The 25,791-nt window shown below is 57.8% G+C and overlaps 1 protein-coding gene across 5 annotated transcripts in view; it reads right to left on the reverse strand.

Annotated features, from left to right (window-relative positions):
- The window catches only part of ARHGAP23 (Rho GTPase activating protein 23), a 72,505-nt gene that overhangs the window by 34,485 nt on the left and 12,229 nt on the right, over positions 1–25,791 (reverse strand). For 2 of the 5 annotated variants that reach the window (XM_055576042.1, XM_055576040.1), the window contains exons 2-11: positions 12,732–12,893; positions 10,196–10,223; positions 8,896–8,991; positions 8,702–8,780; positions 8,484–8,538; positions 4,367–5,531; positions 2,602–2,757; positions 2,279–2,390; positions 2,070–2,127; positions 504–647 (exon numbers count right to left, since the gene is read on the reverse strand). In XM_055576042.1, coding sequence (XP_055432017.1) covers positions 504–647; positions 2,070–2,127; positions 2,279–2,390; positions 2,602–2,757; positions 4,367–5,531; positions 8,484–8,538; positions 8,702–8,780; positions 8,896–8,991; positions 10,196–10,223; positions 12,732–12,893 — 2,055 coding nt within the window. Of the gene's footprint in view, positions 1–503; positions 648–2,069; positions 2,128–2,278; positions 2,391–2,601; positions 2,758–4,366; positions 5,532–6,600; positions 6,752–8,483; positions 8,539–8,701; positions 8,781–8,895; positions 8,992–10,195; positions 10,224–12,731; positions 12,894–16,132; positions 16,326–25,791 lie in introns of those variants that run through there. The other 3 variants (XM_055576043.1, XM_055576041.1, XM_055576044.1) reach the window with 3 other exon arrangements.

Below are 25,791 nucleotides of genomic sequence, written 5' to 3' on the forward strand. Positions count from 1 at the left end.
TATTCTTGCCTGGAGAATCCCATGGATAAAGGAGCTTGGCAGGCTACAGTCCATGGGATCTCAAAGAGTCAGACACAACTGAGCTACTAACACTTTCCAGGATAAAGACTAAAACCTCTGATGGCCTTGAAAAGGCTGAACTCTGCTTTCTTCTGGGGCTTCAGCTCCCCTAACAGAATCACCCTGACCTTGCTCTGTCATTTCCCATGAGCCCCAGTGGCCATTCTGGGTGTGATCTGCCAACCAAGGATCAACCATGGGATAGTACTGTCAGAATTCCAAGCACAACTTGATCAGATCCACCCACAGCAAAGACCGTCTCTCTGATGAACTCTTTTTCATGAGTTCTTTAGGATCCCTGGGAAGTTCTTCCTGGCATCTAACCTCTACCCCTCATGCGGCAGTCTTAGCTCCAGAGGCAGTGGGTGGGTGTAGGAAAAACTGGAGAGTTCTGCTGGAGCCAGCTTCCATCCACCTCCAGCTCATTCCTCCAGCCATCTTACCTTCCCTTTCTTGGTGAGGACCTGCTTATAATACAACCAGCCTTCTCTCCTGATGTCGCTGAAGGTTGCATCTGAGAGGTCAGAGGTTGAGTGTCGCTTGGAAGGAGCGTCAGCATCTTCGGAAGTGCCCCAGCTATCCAAGGACTGCAGAGAGACAACAGAGAGCAATTTAGGGTGGCTCCCACAGTACCAGCATCTCAGAAACCCCATGGACCACTTGCAGCCCCACGGGCCTGGTGTGTGCTACACTCCTCTGTGCTGTGTGGTCTCAGAGGCCTTGCTTGCCCTCTCTGATCCATCTGTGTTGCTGTCATGAGACGTATGTGGTGGGGAAGCCAGAAAGGAGGAAAGGCTATGTGACCTGCAGACCACCTGCCTCAGCACATTTAACTTTATAGACTTGAAGGAATTAAGGAAACAGGGGAAGTGATTGTGTCCGCATGGAGTTACATAAACAGGGGAAGTAGGAACATCAACAAAGACTGAGTTAGTGGAGCAGGTGGTCATGCCCACAAGGAGTTAACAGAGGAAGTGACAGTGTCAGCAGGACTCCAGCAATAGCAGTGACAGGTGGACATGGGTTCAATCCCTGGTCTGGGAAGATTCCACGTGCCAGGGGGCAATTAAACGTGCGCGCCACAACTGCTGAAGCCCGAGTTCCCTACAGCCCAAGCCCCGCCACAACGAGCCTCTGCAGGAAGCCTGCGCACCACAATGAAGAGCAGCCCCTGCCCACCACAACCAGAGAAAGCGCTCACACAGCAACAAAAGACCCAGAGCTGCCAAAAATAAGTAAATGTTTTTTAAATAAATAAAATATTAAAAAAAAAAACACTTAAGGCCATTTCAGAACTGATCCTGTGTCTCCCAAGGTCCTGAGGCTGGAAACGTTGGCCTCTCCGTCACTCTCAACCCTGTGTCCCTGCTGCCGTTTCCAGGGTATTCGCTGTCCCCTGAAGACACCACACAAATACCGACCCAGTGCCTCCCAGCGTGGGCACTGTGTTAGACACCCAGCAGGGTCAGTGACTAAGACAAGTGAAACCCCTGCCCGCATGGAGCTTACATTCTAGCTGGGGAGACAGGCAAGAAAGGAGATGAGTCCATAAAGTGCTCAACAGGGGAAGTGCTCAGAGGAAAGCACGGTGGTGGGGGGAGGCATGAAAGTCAGGGCTAGGCTGAAATCTGACAGAAGGCCTAAAAAAATCTAGAGAAAAAAAGTAAATCTAGAGAAAGTGAAAAAGTGAGTCCTGCGGCTATGGAGGTGGGCATGGAGAGGACCTTGTAGACCAGAGGTGGGGGCTTGGCAGGACAGTGCAAAGGCCTTGGGAGGGGGGCTCACAGTGTCTTTAGGGGATGACAGAGCCCCCAGAGAGGGTGGGTCTCATGGCTGGCACAAAGTGAGTGTGGGGAGAGCCAAGGTAGGAAGGAGACAGGAATCTGGGTGACCCATTTGGGATCACAGGAGTCCTAGGCCAGGCCCTGCTGCCAAGGCTAGGCTCCAGAGCTGAGGGGTGGGACACCCCAGCCCTCCGACACCCTCACCAGCTCACACGTGCCACTCACCCCATCAGTGAAGAAGCTTCGAAGCATCCGCAGGCTGGGCACGCGGTTCGGCAGTCGCCTAGCGGGTGAGGATCAAGGATGAGGCATATGAGAGGCACCGCTTGGACCTCCCACAAGTTCCAAGGATCAAAGGTCCTGCAGGGGGAAGCCCACTGCCCCCGTGTGTAGAAGACCCAAGGGCCAAGAGCCCTGCCACACCCGGTCCTCACCGCAGAGCCCGGCCCTCGTCCCGGAAGGTGTTGAGCCCGTCGTCGCAGGACTTGGAGCGCTCGGTGGTGATGGCCAACAAGTAGGAAGAACGGCGGCCGGCCTTGATGCTGCCTGCAAAGCCGCCCAGATCAGCGGGGCAGCGGAAGGGGCTTCCCCAGAGCCCTCCCATCCAGGCAGGGCCCGGGGACCTGGTCCCCAGGGGACCCCAGGAGAAGCAGAAGCCAATCGGGGGAGGCCAGCCATCAGGCAGTGGGCCCAACAGGGACCAGTGGGACCAGGCAGCAAGGGAGCGGCTGGGGCTGGGGTTGCGGGAAGCACTCACTGCAGTCCTGGGAGTAATGGCGGCCGAGGGCAAAGGTGAAGGTTGGGGAGGATGGGCTGGTGCCCAGGACAGGGGCGGAGTTCATGGCGCTGGAGACCACAGCAGAAGCAGGGACGTGCTTGGCTTGGAGGTCAATGCTGGGGCTGGTGGGCTCGTCTGCGAGAGCAGAGGGAGCGGTGGGTGAAGGTCCCAGAAGCCTGAACCTGCCTGCCACCCCAGGGCCCCAGCCTCACAGCCAGGCTGGGACCATATCCCCAGACTCCAAAAGCCCTCCAGGGCCCTCCTGGCAACATGCCCACTGCCAAGGGAACTGAGCCACCACTGTGGTCACGCAAGCTCAGCTTCAGCCTCCTCCATCACACTGAGAGCACCCAGGAGTGGGGGCAAGTCACCCCTCTTAGACCTGGCTCCTAGAGGCAGGAACTGCATCTGCCCCACCAGACTGACGGCTCTCTGAGGCCATAGAGTGTGTCTCCCCCATCAGACTGGGAGCTTCTTGAGGATAAGGACCATCTATCTCCCCCACCAACTGGGGGCTCCTTGAAGTGGGTGCCACGTCACCCCCTTGGGCTGGAACTGCCTCCTAACTTCAGATTGGGAGCTTACTGAGACGAGAGGCTGTGTCTGCCCTATTAGACAAGGCTGGCTCAGCGGACTTGGGGGCTGGGGTGTGGGGGGCAGGTCGTGCCTCCTCTCCTGGCCTGGGGATCTTCCCCAGGGTCACTCCCATGGCTGCCCTAGGGTGAGCTCACCACCCTCAGGTCCGGTTACCACCTCTGGGCTCCAGTTCCATGATCTTGCAGGCCAGTCTTCCCAAGCCCCCAGACCCAGCCCAGCTGATCATGCTCCCTCATGAGCACCTCTTATTCAGCAAACCCGAAACCTTTTCCCGTCTCGCTCCTTTTCTTTCCTGATACAGAGGTGAAGCTCTACCCTCCAGGAAGGCCAGAAACCTGGGAATCACCAACCCTTCCGCTATCCCGTCTCCCCTTTACGCATCCATTCCTAACAAGTTTTCAGTATTCCCTCTGCTCTCAAAGTAAAGTCCGAACTCCTCATCAGCTTATGGGCCCCTCCCAACCCATGCGGTGACCTGGAAAGACATCCTAACTCACACTTCGGGGTTTTTGCACATTCTCGTCTCTCTCCCTGAACTTTCTTCCCCTGACTAACTCATTCGTCTTAGCCACAATCTCCTTTCTCTCCTTGGCCACTGTGCCCCAGCCCAGCCCTTCTCCGTCTCTCAGCGCTCCCCAACTCCTATCACACACCCATTCACCTGGATCGTTCTCGTCTGATCGTACATTCCCATGGACCATGCGCTCCAGGAGAAGACAGAGCCTAGCACAGTGCCTGGCATAACTCGGTGCTGGATGCGTGGAAGGAGGGAAGATGGATGGAAAGAAGAAAGAGTGAACGGAACAAAGGAAAGATAAAGAGTGGAAGGAAGAGTGGAAAGAAAGAAGAAGGGAAGGACAGGACAAAGGAGGCCAGAGACGGGGAGGGAAAGAAGGAAGGAAGGAAGGGAAGGAGAGACAGGGGAAGTAAAGGTGGATGGAAAGAAGACTGGACGCGTCAACGAGTGGAGGAGGGATGACGGGATGATGGGAGAAAGATGGATGGACGAATGGATGGATGGCCACAGAAATGAGTTGATCCCATCAGCACCCACCCCAGAGTTTCGCCCTGGTGGCAGGTAGGTGGAGGACAACAGGGACACGGAAAAGCAAGTCTCCCAAGACAAGCCACCCGCACCATCACTCACCGATGAAGGGAATGGAAGCCAGAGAGTCTTCAGTAGTGGCCAAAGGGGCCACCTTCCTGGCCGGGCGTTCCCCTCGCCCACTGGCCTCTGGCTCTGGGGACTCGTCACCAAACCCAAGGTTCATCTGTCTTGCGGGGGGCAGCTGGACCTTGCGGCCCGTGGGAGGCTTCTGCCTCAGGATCACTTCATCACGGCGATCCTCGGCGGGAGGCTCCGAGGCCCGGGTGCTGGGTTCTGGTCGGACAACTCTTGGTGGTTCAGAGGCCTCCGGTGGGAACGGTAAGGGGGACTGGGCCAAGTTGAAGGTGGGCAGCCCCCCAAAGGGGGAGTCCCGGAAGGAGAGCGCCTGCAGGAGGCCAGTCCGGCGCTGGAATGATGGGCTGTAGCTCCGGTACCCAATGTACCCGAGGTCGTCCAGGCCCTGCAGGCCAGGCGGGGCTGGGGCCTGGGGCCCGGGCAAGTCCCTGGGTGCACAGGCAGGGGTGCGGGCAGACGGTCGCTGGGAAGCCCAGCCGCAGCGCTCAAAGCGGGGTGACACCAGCGCTCCTGGCCCCAGCGCCTCGGCAGAGCGGGTGGCCCGGCTCAGGTAGTCGTCTGAGCGTGCTCGGTGCCAGCCCTCCTGGCCCAGCTGGCTCAAGGCACCCTGGGAGGTGGAGCAGGGCCAAGGGCGATGGGCAGTCACCTCCTCCAGTCGGTCCTGGGAGGCACTGCGGGCCCGGGGGGGCATGGCAGGGCACCGTCTCTCCCCCGCCCTGCGGGGTACCTGGTTCGACAGCCAGTTTGACAAGGCCTGCTGGCACTCCAGTCTGCTGGGGGGTGCCCGGCTGCCAGGCTCCGGGAAGGCACGAGGCGTCCGGGGCTCTGGGGGTAGGCGGGGGAAGGCACCAGGGCTGGGGCGGGGCTGGCTCATCCCCAAGGAAGGGTGGTCCGGATGGGAGCGGGCGGTAGACGGGATGCGGGGCCCCGGGTCACTCCAGGCAGCAGGACTCCGGGGGTCACCGGGCAGTGCTGAGAGCGGCTCAGGAACCATAGTGGCCCAGGTGGAGACCCGGGCTGGCGGGGCGTAGGTCTTTCGGGGGTAGCAGATCGGGGGTGGCTCTGGGATGCTCCGGGCCTCTCCAGAATACGGCTCGTTCCCCTTCAGGTAGGCGTCCTGGGAGTAGGCCTGCCCGGGGACACAAAGGCAGGTGAGAAGGGCTGAACAGACCCCACAGGGCAGGGTTACAGCAGCCCCTGGAGGTCAAGGCCCCCCAGAAAGGGGCCTGAAGGAAGGGGACCAAGCTGTGGGGGGCGGTCCTGAGAGGGCGGGGGTAAGAAGGCATGCTCCAAAGAGAGTCAAGGGGAGGACAAAGAAATAAGATGCCTTTGAGTCTTACACACACACACACACATACACACACACACATTCACTCAAGAAAGAGCCAGGATTTTTCTAAGGCTTATGACAAGGACTGCCTTTAGCCACAAACATTCCAACATCTGTTTTCTGGGGTCCTCCCCTCATGCTGGCCTCAGCCACCTCCCTGCTTTCTTGTGTCCCATGGTGCCCACAGACCCTCGGGCGGAGCTGGGAAACCCCACCAGAGACCAGTCAAGGTGGCAGATGACAGGGGAGGGAGCCGCCTAAGGGGTGTGTCCAGGGTGGGGTGGGCGGGGGCTGGGAGAGCCCAGCTGTCCCTCCATCCCCCTGGACGGGAAGCTGAGGGCCTGGCTCCTGGGCCACTGGGGGGCGGGGGAGGGACTTGCTCACCCCCTGCTTCTCTGGACCAGGCTTGAGGGAGAGGCCAGACTGGTTGAGGGACCTTGCGCCACCTTCTGCCACCCCGGCCCTGGAATTTGGCGCTGGGAGCTGAGGCTGACGCTGCATTGCTGAGGAGTGGCAGGGCCAGCGCCCAGGCCCGGCCAAAAAAGGAGGCAGCCCCCAGGGACAGCGGCCTTGTGGCCCTGGCCTAGCCTGGCCCCTGAGGGGCTACCCAGGGGCCTAGCTCAGCGTGAAGTATCAAAAAGGAGGGTGAAACCAAACCCCCCCCCACACACACACACATCACAAGGAGACCCAGGAAAATACACACCCAGAGACACTTACACACACACAGAGAAGCACAATGAGACACACACACACAGTTAACTACAGCTCCAATCCCGGGCACACACATCACGTGACGAGGGTGAGTAAACCACACCCCGTACTCAGCCCCCTTAGGACCCACACACCAGCCAGGACACTCACGTACCTCTCCCTCCTGCCATCCTGCCGGCTCCCCAGACTCCCCGCATCACAGCCGCTGCGGTGGCATCCCGGCCCCCTCCACCCTCCCCGCCCTTGCTAGCCCCCGCTGACCACTGTGCCGGCCCTGGCCTCGAGGCCCCCCAGCCTGCCCTCCCGGCGACTGCCCTCGGCCCCCACCGACTCTCTCTCGCAGGCGGGCGGGAGGAGGAGGGAGGGGAGGATGGGTGTGGAGGGGCCTCGCCGCGTCGGCGGTGGCGTCAGCAGCTGCCGCAGCCCCATTGGCCTCCAGCCTTGGCTCCCAACCACAGGAATGCCTGGGCCCCACCCTCCAGCTAGCCAGGGAGAGGGGGGCCGGCGGAGGCCCCCAGATGCTGACAGCTGGGGCTGCTTGCCCACCCGAGCTGGGGCAGCAGAGCTCAAAGCTGTCGCCCCACCCTGCCCAGAGGAGAGAGCACCGCCCTAGGTCCCGCCCGGTCACACACAGTCCCCCACCCCACCACAGCACGCCTGCCTCTGCCTGGAAAAGGTGCACACGGGCAGGGCCTTTGAGACTTGGGAAAAGCCGTCCACCTACCTCTCTGGGCCCCCATCCATCCCTGCCTCCCCCTCTCCAGGAAGGGCAAGGGGACTATCGAGGTCATGGGGTGGAGGTTCCCAGAGGGGCATGGTGCCAAGCATGGCACTGAGATTACAGTGATTGTGAGCGCACATCCAGGGCAGAGGCCAGCACGGCGGCTCCCAAGGCCTCCAGGCTTGGCCCGCAGCCCTCTCCTGGGGGGCAGTGACCTTGGGGGCAAGCAAGCTGGCTTCTGGCTGGCACCCATGAGACCAGGGAACTGGGCACTGGGCAGAGAGGACTGCTCTGGGCTCTGGGTCAGAGCTGGGAGGGAACAGAGAGGCAGCGTGTGTGTTTGTGTGTGTGCACATGTCAGGCATGGAGTGTGTGGCACAAACGGGTACACACGTGAGTGCAGGGCACATTGCGTGCCACATCTGTGGTGCCTGTTCTGTGGGCAGTGGGGTGAAGGAAGGGGCGTCTGCACCGCGTATCATGATTGGGGAAGTTCGTGTGGTTGTCGCACTGCTGAGCGCACACGCCACGGCTGGGATGGAGCAGGCTGGGATGTCTGTGGGCACATGTGTTTTGACAGCAGCAAGCATTCGTGATGTCCTAAATATTCGTGCCACAGGGGTGAGAACCCCGAGTGTGTGCTGTGACGCATGGGTGGCGTGCTGTGGGGATCCGAGGTGCTGAGGAGTGTGTGGTATGCTGTGACGCCCGTGGTTGTGCGTGTGGGGTAGTGGGTGCCTACCTACTGAGGGGTTGTGTGTGTGGTGTGTTGTGTCTGGGGTGCGTTATCACATAGGACAGGCTAGATGAAGGGTGGGCCACGGGCTGTGTGGTGTGGCTGTGTACCGAGTGTGTCTGCTTGAGCATGGGGTGGTCCGTGGTATGCCATGTGAATGGGAGCACACAACAGTATTTTGTATGTGTGTGTCTGTGTGTGTATGTATCTACAGGAGACGTGCTCACACGAGGCCAGGTGGGGAGAGGGCAGGGAACAGACATCTTACAGGAGCCACAGGAACGTGCCAGTCTGGCAGGGCCTGCTGGGCCACCTTCCTCCCAGATACCCTGGCAGGAATCCTGCCGGTCAAAGCCAGTGCCCGCCTCCCCCAACACAGCGCAGCCCTGAATGAAGCAGCCAGCAGCCCCAGCCCAGGGACGGGCCTGGCATCCCCAGTGGGGCAGTGCCAGGCTGGTGGTGCCCCCACACTCTCTCCTCTGCTTCCCAGAGGGGCCAACATGGGAGAGAGGCCAAGGAGAAGGGCTGTATCCCGCCCCGCACCCAGGGTCCTCCACTTCAGAGAGCGGGGAGGACTCACCAGCTGGAGGATGTCCTCATCCTTGGGCATGATGGAGAGTTCCAGAGTGTCATCGCTACGGAGACAGGGCAGGGGGTCAGGCCAGGCTGAGGCAACAGGGTCTGGGAGAACAGGGATCCTGGTCGCCAGGGCACCACCAGGGCCGAGGGGGAGGGTGTGGAGGGACTCGGGGAGTGGGCTGGGGGCTCTGAAGGGATAAGGGAGGCAGGGGCGCTCACCTATTCTGGATCAGAGCTATGACCTGGGAGTAGGTCTTCCCAATGACGCTCTCCCCATTCACCTTCACCAGCCGGTCTCCTGGGGACCAGGGGCATGGCCACAGGTGAGCAGGTCAAAGGGTGTCAGTAGCCCCACCCGAGACCCCCTGCATCACATATGGATGACAATGAGCCAGGTAACTGGGACAGCGCACCTGTGCGAAGGCCCGCCCTATGGGCGGGGCCATCATCCTTCACGTTCTTGACAAAGATGGTGTCCATGGGCTCCAGGCGGTGCCGGGGGGAGGGTCCTGTTGAGCATCAGTCAGGTTAGCTGGGGATGGCTACTGAAGGTCACACTCATGCACAGCTACACACACAGGGGACACACACTCAGAGAATGAGCACACTCACACGGACACAAAACAGAGCCACACATCCACAGGGACACGGACACACAGGATCAGACAAAACACACTGCTGGGAGGATGAAAAGCTACATGGGCGCATGGAGTCACCCCTTAAATGGCTCCTATGTCCTAGCACCATGCTAGAAAGTAGACCTCAGAGGAAGCACGGACGTGGCCCCTGCCCTTCCCGAGCTCATTGTCTAGTGGGGCAGACAGACAGGCGTGCACACACGCACACACACAAACATCACAAGACAAAAGAAGGGTGCCATAAAAGGCCAGTGGGGAGAGACACCCGCATGCTCAGAGAGTGTCCACATCCAGACCCAGGGAGAGCTGAGCAAGGCCCTGAGGCTCACAGACACCCTGACCTCCCACCCCACTCCCTTCCCCAGGGTCAGGGCTGCAGAAGCCCGCAATCCCAGGACTGGCACTCGCTCCCTGATGACATCACGCTACATCCCAGCATTACTCCTCTGCTAAGTGCTGTATCCATCAGAGAAACAGGCCTGCACTAGGCCGGCTGGCTCCTCCCCCATCATAGGCCTCTGCAGTGGGGATTCAGAAAGACAGAGTCCCCACGCGCGCCCAGTAGAAGCCTCAGCAGCAGACAGGGAAGCCTGCCTGTTCAAGGTCTGCCTTGAATACCCTGGGAAGCCATTTGGGAGAGCAAGGGTGACAGCCAGGGGAGTTAGTCTCACGTCTGGAAACAGAAGGACCTCAGGGCCGCCCTTATACCCCGAGAACCCTAGTGTCTCTGCCCCCAAGGACAGCCCTCAATTAGCCTTCCCACCCCCAGGGCCCTGCAGGTCCTGCCTGAGCTTCCATCTAGGCTGGGAGTAACTCTAGGGCAGGGGCCAGGGCTTAGAAACCCATCTGCTCCCCAGAACACCACCCCCAGCGTGAAATGGACAGGTCTGAGGAAGACAAATGTGGAGAAAAGAGAGGGCGCAGAGAGTAAGCATATGTGCAAGTGGATACACAGGAAAGAGCAGACAGGGGCTACAGTCAAGGGCAAGGGTGCAGCAGAATCCACGCCGACTTGCAGAAGAGGGCCAGACACAGAGCGGGTCCCCAGCCCAGCCCAGCCCCGCCCACTCCTTACCTCCTCCTCGGCCTCCATTCTCTTCCTCCTGCAGGGGACAGAGGCGGGTGTGGGCCCTCGGCAGCACAGGGGGAGGCCCAGTTTCGCCGGCGTGGGCCCCTTCAAGCTCCCCCACCCATTAGCCTCCCCTCTTATCATCCTTCAACTAGCCCAGAAGCCAGAGGGGGAGGGAAGGGTGTCCACGGGGAGGTCACGTCCCAGGCAATGTCCCCCGGTCACAGGAGCCCTCTCTCATGCCTGCTAGTCCTACCACATCAGCAACTCAGCCATCTGAAAGCCCCCAGCCCAATGGGGGACTCAGGACCCCTTCCCTTGGAGAGCTCGAAGCCCAGTGGAGGAGGGGCCAAACCCACTGACACACAGGACCCAGGCGGACACAGATAAGCAGGCATGACAAGTGTAAACAGTGGCTATCAGCTCTCAGAGAATGGGGAGGAGAGGCCTGATTAGTCCCTCTGGGAGGGGGCGGTTTAAGGCAAGCTTCAGGCCAGCTGAAAGAAGGCATTGGGGTGAGGTGAGCAGAGTACGCAGGCACTCAGTGGCAGAAATAGGACTGGGTCAGCTGAGCTGAAGCAGAAAGAGAGTCAACACCAGCAAGTGACAAGAGTCAGACTCAAGCTTTCAGGTCTGAAAGGAAAGAACGAGGGAGCCAGTGAAGTTCTTGAGTGGGAGAGAGTAGATAGGAAAATGTTTCCAGCATCTAGGTGCAGGGCTAAGAAATGGCCTCAAGGAGACCCACGAGGGAGGTCTCTGGGCTCATCCTGGTGAGTGAGGAGGGAAGGGCACTGCATTTGGGGAGAAATCGGAAAAAGGCAAGAAGAAATCAGAGAGACAGGCCAGGCCAGCGGGGTGCAGCATTTTCCAACTGGATAGGACCTTTGGGGTCATCTTGTCTAATCTGTTCCACAGATTACCACTTTACAGACGACAGGGTGTGATTTGTCCAGGGCCACTCAGAGACAACAGAGCAGCCAGTGCTAGACCCCAGGAGTCTGGGGCACCTCAGCCAGGACAGGAAGCCGCGGGGCTCTGCTGGAGCACGGTCCCTTGGCGCCCGCCTTACTGAGCGGGGCGCGTGCCCGCTGATATGAGCTGACAGCACTGTGAGCGGTGGCAGCGGCAGATGGATGCATCTAGACGGGTGAGCGCCCTGCAGGCTCCCAGCCCTGGGCATGTTCTGGAAAGGAACGGAGCCCGTCTCTGGCTTGCCCTGCCCTGGGGTCTTCCACGTTAGCAAGGTCTCTCTGAGACACAGGCCGACCACCCAGCCTAGACCACTTGAGCTGCATCTGCAGGGCCACCCTCCGGAGGTCCCCTGAGAGAAGGAGGAAGGTCCAGAAAGGGGGGACATTCTGGGGAAGGAAGGACCGGAGGTTCCTGGGAACTGGGAGGCTGGTGTCCTCGGGCATAAAGGGTGAGGCGGTGCCCCTACCACACACCATCAGCCCCTCTTACAGCCAATGAGAAGATCTGGCTCACACCCAGACTCAAACACGGGTGTGAGAGCTATGCAGCGACATGCACACATGAAGCGTATATCTAGACACATGTCTAGATATACACACATGTGTGTACATGACTAGCATACCATGCACGCATGTGTGCATACAAAGAAACACGAGCAGGCACACGGACCCAGGCAGAGAAATCCAATGCCTTGGTTCTCTGGCAGGTGGGACTAAGCTCCCTGTCCCTCAACAGCTGTGCAGGCTGGTCCCAGCCCCGGGGGAGGGGAGAAACAGGTTCATGGGCCCCAAAATAAATCGTTCTCCCCTCCTGCTGGGAGAGAGGAGGGGAAGGGAATTGGGCCCTCCTGGGGAGTCCTGGTTCCTGCCTAGGCCCCCCTCAAGCCTTCCGGTCAGGGACCACCCCCTGCCCCCAGCCCATACCGTGGCTCGGTTTGAGTAGCCCCAGTTCCTGTACTCAAAGAACCTGATATTTATATTAGGCCTGGAAGGGTTCCTCGGAGTCAAATAGATAAATGCCCTCAGGTGACAGCAGCAGACATGGAGCCCAGAGAGGGTGAGACTACCCAAGATCCACCGGGAGTTAGGAGTTGTACCAGCACTGGGGCCCAGGTCCCCAGCCCAGTACAGGGCTCTTTCTAGGCCCAGAGCTGAGGCCAGCAAGGGCCGGGGGCGCTCTGGGAGGGGCCCCGGAGTTGTGTGAGGATGACTGCCCTAGAGCTCAGGCTGGGGAGGGTCAACTAACCCAGCTCAGAAGTGGCAGGTAGACAAAGGGTCCTTGGAAGCCCATCTCCTGAGAAGCTGTTCACTTTCCAGAGGCCGAGAGTCCCGGGGTTGGGGGAGCATCCTGACTCCCCCACCTCTAGCTCCTTGCCCCAAACCAACCACCCCATTCTCCTTAGAAGACTGAGCCCAGAGCGGATCGGGGGCTTGTCATGCCACACAGGTGACCCAGCCAGGGCTGCCCCTGCCTCTCGGTGACCCTCTTCCCCAGGCACAGAAGCACCCGGAGGAGAGCACAAAGGAGTTGCCCTGAAGCTCCCTCAGGGCGGGCAGGGGTGCGGGCCTACCTTTAGGCTGCAGTGCACTGCGGACTCAGGCGGGTACACGATGAAGTGCCGCAGGGTGAAGCCGAAGCCATCTTGGAGGCTTTTGCGCAGGAGCAGCGTCCGTGGGCCCTGCCAGGGGAGGGGGCGCGCAGGAGAGCACCCATCTCTCGGGCCCAGGGGCAGCTGCGGGAGCAGAGCGAGCAAGGGTGAGATGCCAGTCCACACACAGCCTCCTGCAGCCTGGAGGACCTGGGGGGACGACCAGGGCGCACCGACCCAGCTGTGCCCAGACCCCTGCTCCCCTGTCTCTTCCTCTCCCACACTCATCAGCCCAACAGCTTCCTTTTCCTTTTTCTCCTCCGTCCCCTCAAGACACCTATGCGTCCAGGGAAATGAGTGCAGCAAGTCAGGTGTCCGTTCTGTTCAGTTCAGCCGAAGCTCACCGACTCTGGACACACAGCCTTCCTGCCTGGGAAGTGCCCGCTGCACAATCTCACACACGCACACGTGCACGTGGACACGGGCACAGACACACCCACACACACTCATGTAGACGGGACACACCACAAACACCCAGACAAGAACGCTCATGTGCAAAGGTGCAGACACACCGATGAGCACACACATGTTCACGGAGACACAGACATGCGCACACACACACATAGGCACAGACAGACTGACACACACATGCATCCTTCAAGAGCAGCAGTAAGAAGACGCGAGGGACCATGAGTCCCAAGGGACAGTCCGCTGAAGGGACCGAGCCCAGTTCTGGCTGGCTCACCAGAGCTGAGTGGAGAGCTGGGTTGGGGAGACACTCCGCTACCCTCTGGCCACCCCACCTGAGTACTTGGGATTCCCCGAGATGGCAGGGCAGAGGGTGTCTGAAGAGCGTTTGGGGGGCACATGGGTGTGTTTATGGGGCAAGAGGGAGAGAAGGAGGTTAGTGCCTGAGAGGAGGCTCCCTTCAGGTGCCCTGCTCAGACACACAGGGAAAGTGGGTGACAGGAGGGCGCCAAAGTGAAGGGCAGTCTGCCTGCTGAACAGCCAGGACAGCTCCCTCAGGGGTTCATTAACCCCTGATCTCAGGCAGCCTAACCTACCTGGCGCCCCTAATCCAAACCCTTCAGAGGGCGAGAAGCCCCTCCCCTCCCTCAACGGTCCTCATCCCCTGGCTCTTCCTTGGCACCAGGCAGGAGGGGACTTCAGCTGCAGAAGAAAGGCGCAGCTGGGTGCAGAGGGAAGAAGACTCTGGGGCAGGAATTTTGGTAGGAATTTCACTACGAAATCCCCCTTGCTCCCCACCTCGAAACTGCAACTCTAATGTACTCATCCTGAGAAGCCCCTGCCTGCAGCCAGCCACCCTCCAGGTTATACATCTGGCAGAAGGAGTGGATCCTGTGCCCAGCCCGAAGCTAGGGATTTCTACGTGGGGTAGGGGCTGGGCTCCATGGGGCAGGAGGTTTGAGGAGGGGATATCCTCAAATCTCAAAAGATTAAAGTGCCACAGAAGTAACAGGCTTGCTTCATACAGTTCCAGAAGACACAGCCAGGTGGAAGATTTGAGAAGGCCAAGCTAAGCTCTTAGCCAGGGATATCATTCTAATCATATACATCTGGAAAGTGACCCAGATGGGGCTGTGAGCCCTCTGTCCTCACAAGGGCTCAAGTGAAAGCTGGACGACCCCCATCAGGGAGGCTGTAGGAGGCCTCCACCTTTTCTGGCATCAGGCGAAAGGTCCAATGATGCCCCCTCAGCTCCTTCCACTTGTGGCTATAGCCTGGACACTCCCACTGAGCCCCACACCCCCACGGGGGTCTGAGGAGCCCAGAAGAGAAAATTCTCTGGGAATTCTGCTGAGATCTGAAAGCCCCTGGATTTCCTATCTCTGCTGGTTTGGCAAGGAACAGATGAGGAAGAGAAGAGGGCCTCCGGGGACCCTCCACTGCCCCCTCCTACCAAAACCCCTGCTCCTGCCTAGCGTGGAGTGCCTCCACTGCACGTCCTCCACCGGGCTCTGAGCTGAGGCTGTGCGCAGGGCCTATTGTTTTGCTGGTGTCCTGGATTAAGGTTTAAGCCACCAGCTGCCCCAGTGATGAGAAGTGACTGGGACAGGTCCCCGCACGCCCCCCGCCCCTCCCCCAGCACACATCCTGCCTGGAGCTGCCAGCTGCCTGGGGGTGCCACTCCCTGGGGAGGAGGGGCCAGTAATCAAGGGCAGTGGGCATGCCTCTCTCTCGGGTCCTCTCCTCACCCAGGCACCACTGGCGCTCCCTCGCTTATCTCTGCCTCTCTCTTTCCTCTTTTCCTTCCTTCCAAGGCCCCTTCCCCCATCCCTGCCAACTAGGCGCCTGAGAATGTCATTGTGGTAATCCCCCTGCCACAGTAACCACAGCCCTGCCTGAAGAGGAGCTGCTGCAGCCCCCATTAATGACCAGATTTGGCAGCCTGTGGGAAGTTCTTCCTTAGGTTTAACCTCAGTCCTTCATGCTATTACACATGCATGTTCCCTCTGCTTTCCTCCCATCTGGGACAGCACTGAGTCTTGCTCTCATCTTGATGGGGAGGGAGGTGACAGATGAGGAAACAGAGAAGGGACCAGCAGTGGAAAGTCATTAGACTGGGAAGAGGTACAGCTCACACACACATCCCCAATTGTGCTATCTGAGGTAGGTACAGAGACAAGAGGAAGGAGAGGCAGGCTCAGGAGACACAGGGACATCACCAAGTAATGCCCCCTAGCCCAGATCCACTTCCAAACGCTCCCACCCTCAGGTCAGGAGAGACATCCAGAAATTCCCACTGATGGTGGGAGAAGGGCAGGTGGTCCCAGGGTCACAAATAAGACAGAACTGGACATGTGATGGGCTGGCAACACCAGGAGCTAGAACCCAGGAGTCTGGCTCCTCCCCTCCCCCAGGAGCATAAAGAGGTCATTGCGGGGAGCACAGCGTTCACGCTGGGCATGGTGCCCACTGTGACTCACACCCTGCCAGCCTGGTCGATCTCGGACCTCAGAAACACTGTCCCCACCCCCACCCCCCCCCCCACCCCAGCCATGTCAGTTCTCACCCTGAGGTCACTCATTACCTCCTTGGCCTGCTTGAAAACCTTGTGTGTCTCTGTGCCCAGGTCCCCTCCCAGGGAGAGGGCAGAGTTCTGACTCAGGGTCACTGTCAGCCCAAACTCTCCAGGATTCCATGCCCTGGCATCTCTTCAAACAACCCCGGTCCCTTCCATCTTTCTCCCACCTGTAAACCAAGAGGCTTGAGCCCGCTGCAGGCCACCACCACACTGGGGGTTGTCATCCAGCACCCCCAGAAAAGGTCTCAGCCACCACTCTGCCGCCCTCACCCGCCTTCCAGGGCATGGGTCCCGGAAGCCTGGGCTCCTCGGCCCCGCTGGCCCCCGCGGCGCTCACCCTGGCCGGACGCGCCCCCGGCGCGCGGCGGTCGCTGTGGCTGAGGCAGGGCAGCCAGAGGCAGCGCGGCTCCGGGGCGCTGCAGTCCACACCGACGGCGCGCTCCCAGCGCCAGCCCCCGGCCCCCGCGCGCTCCACGCGCCACACCGCGCTGCCCACGAGAGCCGCGGCTGGCGGGGGCCCCCGGGGTCGGCCGCCGCCCCGGCCCCAGCGCGCCGCGGGCCCGTCTTCCGGAGCCCGGCGCGCCGCGCGGGGGCCGGTGGCCGCTCCTCGGCGCCCGGCGGGCGGCGTCCTCGGTCCCCTCGGCGGCGGCGGGCGGGCCCCCGGGGTCCCCGCCCGCCCCCCAGAGCCGCGGGCCCGGGGCCCTGGGGCCCCGAGGGGACGGACGGCCCGCGCGGACGGCGGCAGGACTGCTGTAGCGGCTCCGCACCTCCCACGCCTCTCCGCCGAGGGCGCCTGAGCCCGGACACGCCGGCGAGTCGCGCAGGGCAGACGCCTCCCCCTCCGGGGCGGCCCCTGTCCGCGGCCGCCCCATCCCACACCCACCCACACACACACACACACACACCCACACAGGAGAGGCCCTGCGCAGTGCCCCCGCAGTCACACACTGCACACCCCGTGCAGGCGCGCGCGCATGCATATACACACACACACTCACGCACACACCCCACTCACAGGAAAACTCTCCGTACCCGCCCGCACACGCTATACTCCCAGTCCAAAGCTCACGCATCTTGCTGCACCCCAGAGAAATACATACTCGCATGGGAACACATGTAAACACACACCCAACCCACCTCATCACACACACATCTAGGCACCCCACACCCTCCTCCCACAGGCACACTCATTCTCCCTATGTCCACATGCCCCACAGAGACACACACACAAGCACACTACACCCCTCATACACATGGTGTGCATGGACACCCTTCTTTATGCACACACGCTTTGGACACCCCCCAAGGATATAATGGCCCCCACCTCCCACTGAGACACATTTGCAAGCATATCCACTGTGCCCTTAAAAGCACGCCAGGCCCCCTCCTACCCACCCATACCTACCCACACTCACACACCCCACAGGGAGACCCACAAAACCCACAAAGGCACACGCCTATAGGACTTGTACACACTACTCAGCACAGCCACTCAATGCATTGCTGCTGTGCCCCCTCAGGTCTCTCTCTCTCTCTCTCTCTCACACACACTCACACTCACACGCACTGCCCTGCACAGGGAGCAGCTCATACCACCCCGTTTCACGTCATGTTGTACACTTCCCACCACCAGCCATGGGAACGCGTAGCCGCCCCTCTTCCCTAGGGCCCCCTGCCCATTAGCTCGACCCAGAGGGGACACCAAAGCTGACAGTGGGCTCCAAGCTGGCCCCCACTTCACCCCCAGCACGCGAGTCAGACAGGAAGCCAGAGTCACGGCAGACCCTGTCCTCCGCCCCTTCCTGCTCCCTCTCTTCCCAGGCCCCTTCCCGGGTGGGGCTGGCAGAGGCCTTGGCTAGTAGGTGTCACCACGACCATTTCTATGCACTTGACTATTCAGTGTGGTCTTGCCCCACACAGCGCTCACTGGGGCCTGGGGCCACTGCCCTGGCCCAGTTTTCAGAGAAGGAACCAACAGAAACCCAAGAGCACCCAGTCTGTGAGGGTGGCACTGGGACTCCAAGTCCAGAGCCCCTTCTTTCCAACCTTGATCTCACCCCAAAACTCTAGCCAACACCAGGGAAGGAAGGCTGAGGGCAGCAGGGAACAGACCAGCCAAACTCCGCTTTCAGATCTAGGAGTCAGGGAGGAAGAGGCATAGGGTTGGGCCCTTGCAGGGGAAGCCACCAGAAGGGAGAACCAGGCAGAAGAGCCAGCATCCCTTCCCTCCCTCATCCCCATCACCCGCTGTCCCGGGAAAGGACAGGCCAGGATGGAGAATCACCTGGGAGGCAGAGGAGAGAGACAGAGGGGCACAGGGAGGAGGCAAAACCAAGGGGCAGAGGGAGGAGAAATAAAGGCCCTCGAGGGTGGGCAGGAGCGAGGGAGGAGGCGGAAGGGTGAGGGTGAGGCGTGTGGGGCCGGGAGCGGTTTTGTTCTCCTGTTTCCTGTTTGCTGCTAGCTGGGCCCCCAGTGCAGGAGCCAGACCCCCACCCGTTCCCTGGCGGAAGCCAGACAGGAAGAGGGAGGCTGCCATCAGCGCTGAGTCAGGAGGGCTTGGGGCAGAGCTGGAAAGGACCATCCATGGTCTAGGGGAGCAGGACTCCTGGCACCTCCATCAGCAAGCTCCCCATCATTAGAAAAGCAAGGCTTCTGGGTCAGGACCACTCGTGCCTTTGTCTTGCCCTCCAAAAGCCAGGGCCTCAGACCACCTGGACTGCCCAGATGTCCTCGGACTCTGCCACCCCAGATGAAGGGCTATGACCATAGGGACGTCCTGACTCAAAGCCTGACCTGCTTTCCCAGAAGGCAGCCAGTTAGTCCCTCCAGCTGCCTGATTGCCTTTCCTCTTGCTGCAAGTCTGGTCCCTGGTTCTGAGAAAATGGGCTCACTCTCCCCTCTCGTACCCCATGGAGTCTCTCATGGCCAACAGGTGCTGACGTGTCCGTGTGTCCAGATCAAGAGCCCACCTCCTTCCCTCGAAACGGGTGAGGGTTCTGAGAGCTGTGGGCAGAGGCGAGGTGGACAAGCAGCACCAGGTTTGTGTTCCGGGCTGCAGAGACCTGGGAAACACAGGCCATCTGTGACACCCGTCTCCTGGCAGGGGCAACAAGGCCCCCAAAAGCAGATAGCAGCCTCCTCCAACACAAACCGACACCTTCCCCACCCCACCCTCTCCACCCAGCTGCCTCGGTAGGGATGTCAGGTGCTGGGTACACACGGTAGGGCCTAGAAACCTATACACAGCTTGAATAAATGATCCTCCAGGCCTGGGGAGCTTCTCAGCCACCTCCCCCATTTCCTTTGGGAAAGGAATGTGGGGTGGGCCCCAGAGTGCAGTCAGGGAGGGGGCCAAGGGCTGGGAAATACCAGGCGTAGCTGAGATTCTATTCCAAGCCTTCCTGCCTGGTGTGAGTCCTCCCCTACACCCTCCCGGCTTCCTCCCCCCAAATCAGGAATTACCCCGCTGAGCAGTCTCTCCCATCATCCTCTAGTTTGACCAGCTTGCAAAATCCATTCAACCTTATCTTCCTGAAGGTCCCTGGGGAAGGCTTGGGGACTACACTCCCAAAGGGAGGGCATCCAGTCTTCCTCTCTCCAGATGAGATCATCCTTTACTGTTTGAAAGCACTTTCACTTTATCTCATTTGATCCTTACCCTAAGAACTGGATATGTGAAATTGTTTTTACACCCATTTTTCAGATGTAGGAACTGAGGCTCAAAGAGGACAAATAACTAATTCAAGGCTGACTTTTATTTTTAAGCTGGGACCATCCTGGGATTCTAACTGACTCAAATCTCTTTCCATTATCCCCTTATTTATCTATTCAGGAACTTGAGTGCCTGCTGAGGGCCAGGTGCTATGCTGGGGGCTGGGACACCTTAGAACAAGAAGACAAATGCAGACCTCACCCTCAGGGCACTTACAGTGCTATCCTAGCTCCTGAAATCAGGGGGCTCCAGTTCTAGATTCAGGCCCAAGCCAGCTGCCTTCACCCCCACCAACAGAGACCACCCCCCCCAACACACACACCAAAGGAGGCCCTGTGTCAGGGATTCAAGGCTTCTCTCTGGAAGGGGACAGCTTGTTTGAGGGTGGCGTTCGGGGCCTCCCAGGTTAGCCTTTGAACCAGAGGGTGGACAGGGCTGGTGGAGGGGAAGGTTGCAGGGGCCAGTCTGACAACCGGGAGCTGGGGAGAGGAGAGTTCCTGGGGCCCAAGGGTCAGGTGAGAGGAGAAGGAGGGAACGGATACTGCTGAAAGGCATGTGGTTCAGGAAGTGAGAGACAGGGGTCTCTGGGTCAATTCGCCTGCTTTTTCTTCCTCTGGCTTGCTTAGTGCCTCCTCCCAGAACATAGGCTCCAAACCCTGAGACATGCAATGCAACCACCCCAAGAGAATCATGTGGAATTTCCAAAGGTCTGACTGGTTCCATACGCCCGCTGCACACGACCAAACTGGGACCCACTGACACAGGCTGGGACCTGGAACCCTTTGCTGCAGTGCTTGCCCCTGGACAAAACTCTCCTCCAGCAACAAAATGCAAAGAAACTATACGGGACTAAAAATAACTGTACACTTTCACAGTTGGGGCAAAATTATGGACTAAACATACAAAGAGACCAAAAAAACCCAATTGCCACTTCTGAAGAGCCCAGAAGAAAAGCAGGAGTTGGGGAGAAAAAGAAGGGTATTGAGAATGCCCTCTATACTCAACACCACCAGAGGGGTGGGCAAAATACCTAAGACACCCCTCCAGCCTGACTCTTGGACACACCCCACCCCTCCCATCAAATAAGGAACAAGCCTGCCCCTTCCTCAGGTAGCAGCAAGCAAGGGGATTTGTTTGTTCTCTCTAGACCCTGCTGCAGCAGGGGCCCTAATAAGGCCTTGCCTGAATTTCTTGTCTGGCTTCTAGTCAATTTTTATTGATTGGGGAAGGCCAAGAACCCTGGTCGGTATCACCATAACCACCCCACAACCTCACATACAGACAGAGCAAATCCTCTGCCAGCCGGTCCATCCCAGGCATGCTGGCAATGTGATACCAAGGCATGCTCGCCCGCCCACGCCTGGGCCTCTGACCCCTGCCCCAGTCTCCTCGCTCAAGGGCGGTTGCCCCCTCCCTCCTCCGCCACCCTTCTGCCCCACTCGGATGCCTGCTTCTCAGCACCGCTTGTGTGCAGCCTGACGTGCCCCAACAGGCGAAGCTGACAAGCCGGCCAGGCAGGCCCGGGTCTCCCCAACATTCTTCAATGTGCAGATAAGCCCGCGTCACTGGGAACCTGAGGACCCCATACTCGGTCTAGCCTGCAGGCAGTTGGGGAGGTGGCTCAGAGGGTCTCTCCCTATCCAGGGTCAGTCTTGCCCTGAGTGGGGGTGTGGTGACACTCCTCTCCCACTCTGAAACTGGGCCCCAGGAAGGCTGGGGGAGGGGAAGGTGAGAGAAAAGGGAGGAGGAAGCACTGTGATGCCAGAAATCCAGGAGGGCCCGACAGTCTCAAGAGCACCCTCAAGGAGCACCGAATCCCCCGAGTTCTTCCAGTGGCAGTATGGCTCGGGCTTAGCGCGTGGACTCCAGGGCCCTCTGGAATCCAGAACTTCTGGGTCTGGGTCCTGTCTCTACTACTTCCTGGCTGTGAGACCTTGGGCAAATTACTTAACCTCTTTGAGCCTCAGCTCCTCACCAATAAAAAGAGAATGACACTTAAGTTCCACCTCATAGGTTGTTGGGAAAATTAAGTCAATTAAAGGAAGTCCTGAGTAGGAATTCAATAAATGCAAGCTTTTGTTTGTTGCTTTTTCTTTTAAAAGGTCTTTTTATTGAGGTATAACTGACGTGTAACATTATATTAGTTTCAGGTATACAGCATGATCGGATGGCTATTCACATACTGGATATTCACATATATTTTGAAGTGATCACTACAAGTCTAATTAAACATGTTACCACACTTTGCAGATTTTTTTTTCCTGTGATGAGAACTTTTCAGATCTACTCTCTTAGCAACTTTCAAGCATGTAATACTCTATCATTAACTATGGTCACCATGCTATACATGACATCCCCAGAACTTTACTTTTTGACTCCTTCCACCCATTTCACCCACCCCCCACTTGTGGCAACCACCAGCCTGTGAACCTGGTTTGGTTTTTTTTTTTTTGGTTTGTTTGGGGGGTTTTCTTTTTAGATTCCACATATAAGTGAAATCATACTTATAGTATCTGTCTTTCTCTGATTTATTTCACTTGCCCTCAAGGTCAGTGCAAGATGTTTTCAGCATCTTTTGGATATTTACACTCTCACACACCCAACCACACTCACATTCAGACATACAAACAGCTCGGCCCCACGTACACAAAGGCACAGTGACACGTACAGACCCAGGTGAACCTATTCACACGGGCATCACCATCATCTCCACTGCCAGCCCCCTACGTGCCCCACCGCCCCCTAATCAGCAGGGAGGACTCATCAGGAGCCCCCCCACTTTTGTAGCAGAACTTCCTCAGGCCCTGAGCCTTGTCTGTAGGCCCTTTGGGAATGAGGAAGGGGCGGCCAACACGAGACCCCAGGACAGAGCCTGCTCCCAGCAGACAAGGAGCATGGCGAAGGTGCCAGGCTGGCAGGGCCTCCTCCCAGCAGGAGAGCCAGTGCCCTCCTCAGGGACACCAGAGGGAGGGGTCTTTCCTCATGGTGGGAAATGAGCACTTCCAGAGCAGGGTGAGTCTGGAGCCAGCCACAAAGTAAACAGCGGGGCCATTGCCCAGGCAACCGTGGCCCCGGCGTGGGCCAGGGCGCACCACAGGCCCTCTCAACCCCTGATTTACTCCACTCAGCAGCCCCTCGACTGTCTCAAGGCATGCCCTTTCGGTGGCCATTCTGATCTCTGGGCCTGTCTGGGGACTCGTCAGAAGAAGAAGCCGTGCTTTCTCCATCAGATGGGGCTCTTTGAGAGCAGGCTTGTTGTTGTTCGGCCCCATGTTAGTCCAGAGTCTCTTCCCAGCAGTCAAGGCCTGTGTCCTTCCCTCAGAGAGTGCTCCAGGGCCTGGCCTGAGTCTCTCCCACTAGACTGAGAGTTTCCTAAGGATCATAGCTACTACATTTTCAGAAATGTATTTGTACGGCTAAAGTGCTTTGTCTGTAGTAGACTCTCAAAAGCTATTTGCCAATGGTGAGAATGTGGACAAATTCGAACTCTTGTGCTTTGCTGGTGGGAATGCAAACTGGTTTATTTGCATTTGCAGAGACCGGACATGTGGACATAGAAGGTGAAGGAGAGGAGGGGATGAACTGAGAGAGTGGCGTTGACACTACCATGTGTAAAACAGATGGCTAGCAGGGAGCTGCTGTAAAACACAGAGCGCCCAGTCCCACTGCTCCGTGATGACCAGGCGGTGGGGTGCGGGCGGTGGGAGGGAGGCGCCAGAGGAAAGGGATATGTGTATACTTATGCCTGATTTCTCCTATTGTTCACCAAAAATCAACACAACATTGTAAAACAATTATATTCCAATTTTTAAAATTGTAGAAAACAATATGGTGGTTATGGAAAAAATTAAACACAGAATCACGATATGACCCAACAATTCCACATCTGGCCATGTACCCAAAAGAAGTGAAAGCAGGGACTCTAACAGATGTACAATGATGTTCATAGCACCATATTTCATAAAGGTTCCCTTTATGGAAAGGTAGAAACAACCCATTACAGATGAATTGGATAAACAAAATGTGATATATATATATATATATATATATATATATATATATACACACACACACAATGGAATTGTATTGTCTTAAATTCTGACATATGCCACAACATGGACGATCTGTGAAGACATTGTGAATTGAAAGTGAAAGTCACTCAATTGTGTCTGTGACCCCATGGATTGTAGTCCACCAGGCTCCTCTGTCAATGGAATTCTCCAGGCAAGAATACTGGAGTGGGTTGCCACTTCCTTCTCCAGGGGGTCTTCCCGTACCAGGGATGGAACCGGGGTCTCCTGCATTGTAGGCAGATTCTTTACCATCTGAGCTACAATGACCCGTGAAGACATTATGTCCGTGAAGACATTATGCTACGTGAAATAAGCCAGATCAAAAAGACAAGTACTGGGGCTTCCCTGGTGGTCCAGTGGTTAGGGCACCACACTTTCACTGCAGGGGGCAGGGTTTGATCCCTGCTCTGGGAACTAAGATCCCACATGCCACATGGTATAGTCAAAAAGCAAAAAAAAAAAAAAAAAAAAGAGAGAGAGAGAGACAACACTGCTTTAAAAAGGAAAGATAAATGTTGTATGATTCTGCTTATATGAGACACCTAGATTCACAGAGATAGGACATAGAATGGGGGCTACCAAGGGCTGGGGGAAAGGGGAATGTAAGTTACCCTTTAGTGGGTACAGAGTCTCAGTTTGGGAAGATGAAAAGGTTCTGGAGGTTTGTGGTGGTGACCACTTCACAACGATGTGGATGGACTTAATGCCACTGAACCGCACACTTAAAAATGATGAATTTTGAGCTGCCTATATTTCAGCACACACCAAGAAAATGGCAAAGTCAGAATTCAAATTAAAAAAATATATATTACTGAAAGAAAATAGAACAAATGAACGGGTCCTCCAATGGGGCCCAGGAGCAGGCCCTGCCCACAGTGGATGCCCAGGACAGCTGGGCACCTCCTTCGGGGAGAACCTTTCCCTCCCACCCCTTTCCACTGTGTCCTCTCAGAACCTCCATTGTCATCTCTGGGGCCCTAGTAGTCCCCATGCAGGGGGAGTTCTCAGGCCCAGGGAGTCTGAACCTCGCACACAGTTGATCCTTGGCATTGATGAGGACCTACCATATATCAGGCTTCACTGGTGGCTCAGACGGTAAAGAATCTACCTGCAAAGAATCAACCCAGGCAGCCAGGTTCGATCCGTGGGCTGGGAAGATCCGTTGGAGAAGGAAATCGCAACCCACTCCAGTATTCTTGCCTAGAGAATTCCATGGACCGAGGAGCCTGGTGGGCTATAGTCCATAGCGTCGCAAAGAGTCGTACAGGACTAAGCGACTAACACTTTCACTTACCATCTATCAGAGGCCAGACAGACGGATGCAGTGTCTTGAAATGCCACATTCCAAGGTGCCAGGACCTTGGAAGAGCTTTTCTAGCAATGTCAGGCTGAGTATGGGGCTCCATATCCCCTGAGGTCCGACCCTGCCCTCAACACACACATCTTTCCCAAGCCTATGTACATATGTTTACATACCACTTGTAACATGTACACACACACCAGGGTGTGCACAAAGAGGCAGATCCCTGTTCTCCCATGCTCTCTCAGGCACACCCTCCATGAAAACCACGCCCGCACGCTGAAGGATGCAGCCTTGGCAGAGACACGGGCAGGTCCCACATGCGGCAGAGCCCCCTGCTGGCCCAGGTCTGGCACACTTATCTCCTTCACAGCCCAGAGTGGGCAGGGTGCCCTCATTCCCTCCACTCCCCTTCCCTGCTGCATTGTCCAGGCCCCTAACCAGGCCCCAGGGTCAGACTCCCCGCCTGTTACAGAGGACCAGAAGGACAGAGCAACTGTGGACCCTTAGGAAGGGTCTCACTTTGGTTGATCAAGGAGGCCTAGAGAGAGGCCAGAGCCCTTTCTCAGACTAGATTGTGTTAGGGGCAGCCATTCCTGAAGGCCAGAAGATGCCTGCAATGACTCTTCCCCAAAGTCATCATATTCGTTCTTTGACTCCACACTGAAAAGCTCATTTCAGAGGAGACTGGGGGAGAACCCTGGGCGTGGCTCTTCCTGTGGTCCCCTACACCTCTCTCCAGAAGTTCTTCCTGTTGTCTGACCACTTGGGCAGAGACAACAGGTGCATCCACTGGTTTCTTTCAGGGGAGCGTTCAGTCCAAGTCAAGCTGAGACCACATCCCCTCCCAGGGCAGGTCTCAGCAGATTCTGAAAGTCTACCCAAAGGCACATGGGGCTCCCTACAGGGAG

The sequence above is a fragment of the Bubalus kerabau genome, chromosome 4 (assembly GCF_029407905.1).
Source record: "Bubalus kerabau isolate K-KA32 ecotype Philippines breed swamp buffalo chromosome 4, PCC_UOA_SB_1v2, whole genome shotgun sequence".
NCBI lineage: Eukaryota > Metazoa > Chordata > Mammalia > Artiodactyla > Bovidae > Bubalus > Bubalus kerabau.